Source organism: Micromys minutus (assembly GCF_963924665.1).
Source record: "Micromys minutus genome assembly, chromosome: 14".
In the NCBI taxonomy this organism is placed as follows: Eukaryota; Metazoa; Chordata; class Mammalia; order Rodentia; family Muridae; genus Micromys; species Micromys minutus.
Window position 1 is genome coordinate 31,070,235 of NC_137983.1, and position 8,005 is coordinate 31,078,239.

The window sequence follows — 8,005 nt, forward strand, 5'->3', positions numbered from 1 at the left end:
AAAGTAATTTTGGAAGACATCCCTTTTCACTCTCATATCTTGTCTCTGATCGTGTGTGTGTGTGTGTGTGTGTGTGTGTGTGTGTGTGTGTGTGTCCCCACGCACATGTGCCAATGCCTATGCCTTGAGGTCTCAGGACACTCAGTTATAGAAGTTGGTATTCGCCACCATGATAGCTCTGGAAATGGAATTCAAGTCATGAGCTCTAATGGCAAATGCCTCCAACTGCTGAACCATCTCCATGGCTCCTAATCTTTTCCTTTTACAAAATATCTTCTCTAACCAATGTTTTAAGGATTTTAAGGAAAGCAAGTATGTGCTTTAGGTTTAATTGATATTTAATTTAATTTTCCCAACATTCTACATGTTGAAATAGTCTCACAGATGAAGATGTGAAGAATCTATGAATCTGTAAACTTTCTGATATTTTTTCCCTAAAGTGGCTCTGGTGACATTCTTAGGTACAAAAAAGTTCATCATCATTTACTACTGCCCTCTGCTTTGAATATCACGCCCCCTCCCAAAAACATAAAGGAAACTGTATTCTGCAAACCTACCTTTATTTCTCATGAACTGAATTTAAAACTATAAGGTACAAAGTGCTAAAAAATCTATCTAGTTTGTTTTTAGAAGTGTGATTTCAAGTTCTTACCAAAACACCATGAATTTTGTACCAAAAAGAAAAAGGAAAAAGAAAAGAAAGAAAGAAATGAAAAAGAAGAAAACTCAAGGTGGAAGTTTTTATATTGAGGTTGTTTTAAGCAAAGCTGGTAAGAGAGCTTGGATGGAAAAGAGCACTAGCTTCTCTTCCAGAAGGCCTGGTTTCAATTCCCAGCACCTACATGTTGGCTCACAATCTGCTGTGATTCTAGTTCTTGGGTATCAGATGCCTCCTAGGACACCTACCGAAGTGGTGCACAGACAAAACACACACACACCACTTAATTTCTTTTTAATTAATGGAGAAAAAGAATTAGTTTATGTGTGATTTTTTTTCACTCACTACCCTACTAAGAAAATTCTGGTTATAAACTGAACCAGATTCATTTTATGAGCCTTGTGACTTGTGACTTTCAGTGGTAAAAGACAAAGATAACAGTACAAACAAAGTACTCTTATCAAACTGGTCTACAGTTTAAAGTCTTACAATTCCAAAGAATAGATGTTTTTGTGAAGCCACCAGACCAGATTTCTCCACAAATTCTGCAAAACTGAGCTCAAATTATTTACAATGCATTTACATACATCAAATCCCAGCCTCAGAACTAGAGACAAGTTGAAACTGAAATCAAGAGATGGGCTGAAACTAAAATCAGATGACCCAAACGTCACAAGTAAATGTGCATAGTGTAAAAAATAAAAATGTGACTGATGCTTCGATTACACAGAGTTGAACAGAGAAATGGGCATTCAGTTCAGTTAGTTTTACAAGGGCACTATTAAGAACGCAGAATAAATAACACGTAATGTGATGTCTTAACATAAAATAGCAGAATAAAGGGTATATAGTTCCTCTGTACTTGCAAGTACTTCCCTTAGGGTATTTTCAAACCGGATAAGCCCATTAGGAACTCTGGCATCCAAAGCCCGGCCTACACCTGAGGCAAAGCACAGCCATGATCTTTGAAGCTCAGGCTTTCAGACTTCAGCCCACATTTCCAGGATGTAGGCATAGGGTCTCCCTCCGCATTCACTGCCCCAGGCGCCCAAGGAACACGCCCAACCCGCTCCTGCCCACGTAGCTCCCGCCCCCGGGCGCCAGCGCCCACATCCCCGCTGCCTAGCAACGCGACGGGGCTTCCTAGCAACGCGGCGAGCTCCAGCGCTCCCCGGCCCGGAGGCGACCGCCCGCTGAAGCCAGCCTACCTCCTTTTTCTTCTGTCCGCCCCCGAGCTGGATGCAGAGCAGCAGCAGCAAAAGGAGAAAGGGAAAGCTACCAGTAGGCAGGTAGCGCAACCTGCGGCCCGCCTGTCTCCGGCGTGAAGGAGCGGCCCTGGCACTCATGGCCGCAGGGCTGTGTCTCCTCCACGCGCGGTAGCCGTGCGCGCCCAGCTCCTACCGTGCCCGCGCTCACCGGGCCAGTCGCCAGCAGCCTCTCTTGGCCAAGGCCTCAGGGTGGCAGCGGCTTCTCCAGGGAGCTGGGTGGAGGCAAAGGACGCGGAGGAGGAGAGTGACAGCGTATCCGGTTCACCAGGAGAGGAACCGGGAATGGCGCGGGATGGAGCAGGAAGTGGGCGTGGCGAGAAAGAGGCTCAGTGCGCGCGCGTCTCAGCTATGCTCTCAGGGGCTTCCTGTGTGCCACCATCGAGAAGGAACCCCTGGCTTTCACCCCTGACCCAAAGCCGGGCTGCTCTCTAAACACAGTGGGGTACAACCTGTTGGTCCAACCTGCCACCTGGATCAGGAGGCCATCCGCTGCCTTATTGCACCAGAAGGCTCCAGTCGCATTGAGAAGTGGCTGGTAACCCCTATGTGCCTCCTCTTGAGGCCCCTACAGTAACTGAGTCTCCTGGTGCACATAAATGTTCTACCTTCCATCAGGGCCCATAGAAACCAACCTGGCTAAAAGCCATGCTTTCACTATTCATGGAGTTACCAGCATTCTTCTAGAGAATGTCAACATTTTTCTTTTCAAAAATGAATAAGAACATATTAATGTGTCTTGTACATCCATTGCTTTCCTCTATCTCGAGATTTTTTTTCTCTTGTACAATGAACACCTTTGATCCTCTGATGAAATCTAAAGACATTTAAAGTACTTTTAACTGCATAAATTATATATATATAAAGAATTATCAAGGAATCATAAAGCAAATATTAACATTGAAATAATTCACTTTTGATGGTCAACAAATACTTGTAGTGGGGTAATATTGTAAATATGAAAAACAACAGGATAACATTAGGCATAACAAAGGGTCATAAAAGTGCAGGGGCTTAGCTAACAAGTCACATGAGATTTAAATAGTGCTCATAAATGACATCTGACAACAGTTTTAATTTAGTGATTTTTGACGTAGTGATCACAGCATCCATGTTACCGGTAGCAACTAGGCTATGATATGACGAAGTCAGTTTGCATACGAAAAGAAATAAACATTGCTGATTCTGTCCAGTGTAGTTTATTGCTGCTTGGTAATTGGATGAAAATACAATTTTGTTACAGAGTCAATTTAAATGGAGTAATTTTTCTACTACATGGTTTCCAGATGCTCTGAAATCTCAAGGACTCCATAGCAAAGGGGGAAAAGTTTTGTCCACAACCACAGTAAGGAAGTTTTAGTAAACATTCCCTAGATAAATTAACACTCAATATTTATTTGATACAGCTAGAAAGGGATGAAGCACAAATTCACACTCTGGCAGTTCTAATCTGTAATCATGAATGTGCTACATCACCTTATTTAATTTTATTTATTTTTATTTCATGTATATGAGATTTGGTTTGCATATGTAAGCCAAATGGATATCTGGTGTCTGAAGAGGGTATGTATCTGAGCTCCTAGAACTGAAGAAACAGATGGTTGTAAGCTATGTGAATGCTAGCAACTTAACTCTGGTCTTCTAGAGGAGCAGTCTGTGTTCTCAACCACTGACCCATCTCTTAACCCACCACCTGTTTTTAAAAGAGTTCTTAAATGCCTCTTTTTTGATTCTCAGGCTTTGCGTGTCCCAACATTGTCCGAACATTCTGTTCATATTAATTAGTTCATGTTCTTTTCAATTTGGTTTTTAGACATGGTCTCACTCTATATCTCTAGTTATGACCAAGGCTAGCTTAATCATGATTCTCTTGCCATTGCCTCCCAGGTGCTAGAAATATAATCATATACCCATCATAATTGGACTGGGCACTCCTTCTTAATGAAAACCTAGACAGAGTTAAAGTGGAGTATATGCTATTCTTAATTCTAGCAGCACTCAGAATCAGTAGAGTTCCAGAAACTCAACTCCACATAGAATTAAATGAAGCCAAGTAAGTCTATTTCCTGATTGCCTATACTAATGAATTTGGCTTTTGAAGTATTTGAAATCTTTAACTGTGAGGACTGTGCTTATACTATAAGAGATATGATGAGAGATCCTTGTTCTGTGACCTACTGTCTTAGAGTTTCTATTCTTGCACAAACGTCATGACCAAGAAGCAAGTTGGGAAGGAAAGGACTTACTCAGCTTATACTTCCACATTGCTGATCATCATCAAAGGATTTCAGGATTGGAATTCAAGCGGGTCAGGAATCAGGAGCTGATGCAGAGGCCTTGAAGTGATGTGACTGACTTGCCTTCCCATGGCTCATTCAGCTTGCTTTGTTATAGAAACCAGGACTATAGAACACCCACAGTGGTCTCTCCCACCTTTGATCTCTAATTAACAAAATACATTACAGCTGGATCTCTTGGAAGCCTTTCTTCAAAGGGAGGCTTCTTTCTCTTCGATAACTCCTGCTTGTGTTGAGTTGACACACAAAACTAGCAAGTACACCTACCTACTAGATGACTGTAGGGCTATTGCCTATGGCTCATGTCAAAAGGGATCTAGGAAAGCCTATGGCAAGCAAGTGACTTTTCTGGAGATAGCCCACTATTTTATATAGCTGTGATAAGTGAGGTCTAGGAAGCAGGGATCTTAGAGACTTCATCTCAGGATTCATTCTCACTGCAGACATGGCTTTCCTGCTCTCATTACATAGAGTGATGATTCCTGGGCATCAGCCCACTATGTTGGGTAGATTATCTGCAGAATCAATCAATATGAAGCTGTAATTTCATGTAGTAAGGCTGTGTAGAAAAATTGATGATGTTATAATTCTTGATAAATGATTTCATAGAACTCCTAAATTGATACAGGAAATATCAAGGCCCATATAGAATAAAAGCTGGAAATAGAGCACTTCATCTTTGAAGATGTAAACCTTCATCTGTCCTGGGCTAATTGCACTAGGAAAAGGAATCAGGCTAGGAACATATTTAAAGTCAAAGAAAACATTCCTTCTAGGTTATTAATGAGGTCTTTATCTGGAAACTAAAGATCATAAGCTAGGAATGTAGGAGCAAGAACAGAAAATAAATGATAGACTAGTCTATCTAGGCAAAAATTCAAAATACTATAGACACAAGGCAATGATTAGCCTTTTGACAAAACAATGCTAACTTGTAACAAAAATTATTGCTTTAAACTTATACTGAGATTGTGGAGCTAGTAACATAATGAATATTTAGCCAGGAACTAGTCTTTTTTATTATTTTTATTGGATACTCTATGTATTTACATTGCAAATGCTATCCCCTTTCTTTCTGCTTCCTATAACCCTTTCCCCCTTGCCTTGCTTTCATGAAGATACTCCCACTCCCAATCACACACTCCTATCTCATCGCCTTGGCATTAGCCTACATTCAGAAAACAAGACTTCACTGTATCAAAGGTCTCTCCTCTAATGGATGCCAGCCAATGCCATCCTCTGCTACATATGCAACTAGAATCATGGGTCTGTCTATGTGTACAGTTTGTTTGGTGTTTTAGTCCCTAGGAGCTCTGGGGGTTTTGGCTGGTTGGTTTCCATGGGGTTACAACCCCTTTCACATCCTTCAGTCCTTTCTCTAACTCCTTATTTAGGGTACCCATACTTACTCTGATGGTTAGCTACAAGCATCCTCCTCTGTATCAGCATGGCTCTGGCTGAAGAGACATCCATATCAGGCTCCTGCCAGTAAGCACTTCTTGGCATCAGCAATAGTGACTGTGTTTGGTGGATGTATGTGGGATAGATCCCCAGGTGAGACAGTCTCTAAATGATCTTTTCTTCAGTCTGGGCTCCATTATTTGTCCCTGTATTTTCTGCTGTGAGTATTTTGTTACATTAACTTTCATTGCTTTTGTTCTTTTTTTTTCATATTCTCTGTATTTACAAATCAGGTGTTATGACCTTTCCACCAATCCCATCCCCCTTCCACATTCCATTGCCTCTGTGAATGTGCTTCCTCTCCCAAACTCCCTTGCCTACTTCAGCATTTCCTTACACTGGAAAACAAGTTTTCAAGGCCTCAAAATCCTCTCCTGTCATTGATGCCAGAGAATGATATTCTCTGCTGCATATGCACCTGAAGCCATGAGTCTCTCCATAACAACTCATTGGTTGCTATTTTAATACCAGGGAGCTATGGTGGGTTTGTGTCGCACGCCCCACGTTCCACCAGCAAGAAGGACATGCGACAACAGGATTCTTCTGCGAACAACCTTTATTGTACAGTACTCTGAGCAGGGGGCCACGTGGAAGAAGAATGCACTGCTTATATATGCCCAGAAGACTCCTGTCGCTACCTGATTGGTGCGCCCGCCAGTAACTCATTAGCATGCCCCAAGAGCAGGCTGTGAAGTCTGTGGTACATGTACACTACATCTCTCTCGGGCTGGGCTCTGTTTGCTGAGTCATCGGTGAGAAGCCGGTGCCATCTTTGGGTGTAGCACAAACAGCTCCCAACAGGATTGGTTAGTTGGTCATTTTGTTCTTCCCATGGGGTTGCAGACCCTTTAAGCTACTTAAGACCTTTCTCAAGCTCCTACACTGGAGTCCCCTTGTTCAGCCCAATGTTTAGCTGCAAGCATTCTCTTCTGTATCAGTATGGTTCTGGCAGACCCGCTGAGGAGACATTTCTATCAGATTACTAGAAGCATTACTTGGAATCAACAATAGTGCATGGGTTTAGTGGCTGCATATGGGATAGATCACCTGGTGAGACTGAGGCATCCAACTTTTGGCCTTAATACTCTTTGAGCTTCATAAGTTTTGGAAATAATTTCTTGGATATTCTGAGGGTTTTTTTTTTTTTTTTGTGACAGCAGATGCTGCCAAGGATGTGGAGAAAGAGGAACACTCCTCCACTTTTGGTGGGGTTGCAAGCTGGTACAACCACTCTAGAAATCACTCTGATGGCTCTTCAGAAAATTGGACATAGTACTACCTGAAGACCCAGCTGTACCACTCCTGGGCCAAAAGATGCTCCAACATCTAACAAGAACTAGTCTTAATGGAAAAACATAAATAATTCTGGTGTAACTCTTTAAGCCTTGGCAAAGTATGACATGAACCAATGTGGTAAGCTTATTATGAACTTATGACATGTAAAAATGCTTTTAAAACCATGTGATCCATTATCCTGAGAAGGTATAAAAACTAGGAATAAAGGGCTGTGGAGCTCCTTTTCTAGCTTCACCTGTTATGCATGTTGTCTAGTGCCACAGTTAAGGAACTCTGATGTTCTAGTCTGGACAATGAGGGGACCCTAAGTCAAAAAGAAAAGAACCCAAATACGTTTCTTTTCCCTGGTGCTATCAGCAAGAAAAATTGCCCCAGGCCAATGGGCTTTGCCCCAAACTCATTACAAGAAAGAGTTAAATTGCCAGAAGTCAACAGCTTTTGACCACTGAGTAGTATGAGAAAGTAAATTGCCAGAAATCAACAGCATTGGGCCCTGATCACCAACATCATACATATTTGATGCTTTGTCTCAGTTTACCTTATATTGTCAAAGCTTGTCACCAACAGGATTATATACAAACCATGGTGATTTGAATAAAACTGGCCCCCATAGACTTATATTTGAATGTATACTCACCAGAAAGTGCTAATATTTTCTTTTTTTAAAACTGAAAGGAATGCTCAACATTCCTAGTCATCAAGGAAATGCAAATCAAAACAACCCTGAGATTCCACTTCACACCAGTCATAATTTCTAATATCAAAAACTTAGATGACAGGAGATGCTGGTGAGCATGTGGAGAAAGAGGAACTCTCCTCTATTGTTGGTGGAATTGCAAGCTGGTACAATTTCTCTGGAAATCAGTCTAGCAAATCTTCAGAAAAATTGTAGATAATACTACCTAAAGACCATGCTATCCCACTCCTGGGCATATACCCAAAAGTTGCTCCAGCATATAAGAAGGACACATGCTCCACAATGTTCATAGCAGCTTTATTTATAATAACCAGAAGCTGGAAAGAACCCA

At 41.7% G+C, this 8,005-nt stretch overlaps 1 protein-coding gene across 1 annotated transcript in view; it reads right to left on the reverse strand.

Annotated features, from left to right (window-relative positions):
- Positions 1 to 2,004, reverse strand: part of TUSC3 (tumor suppressor candidate 3) — a gene marked incomplete at its 5' end in the record, with an annotated part of 141,591 nt that extends 139,587 nt beyond the window's left edge. The window contains one exon of the mRNA XM_080929067.1: positions 1,867 to 2,004. Within this exon, the coding sequence (XP_080785193.1) occupies positions 1,867 to 2,004 (138 nt within the window). The remainder of the gene's footprint in view (positions 1 to 1,866) is intronic.
- Between the last annotated feature and the right edge of the window lie 6,001 nt (positions 2,005 to 8,005).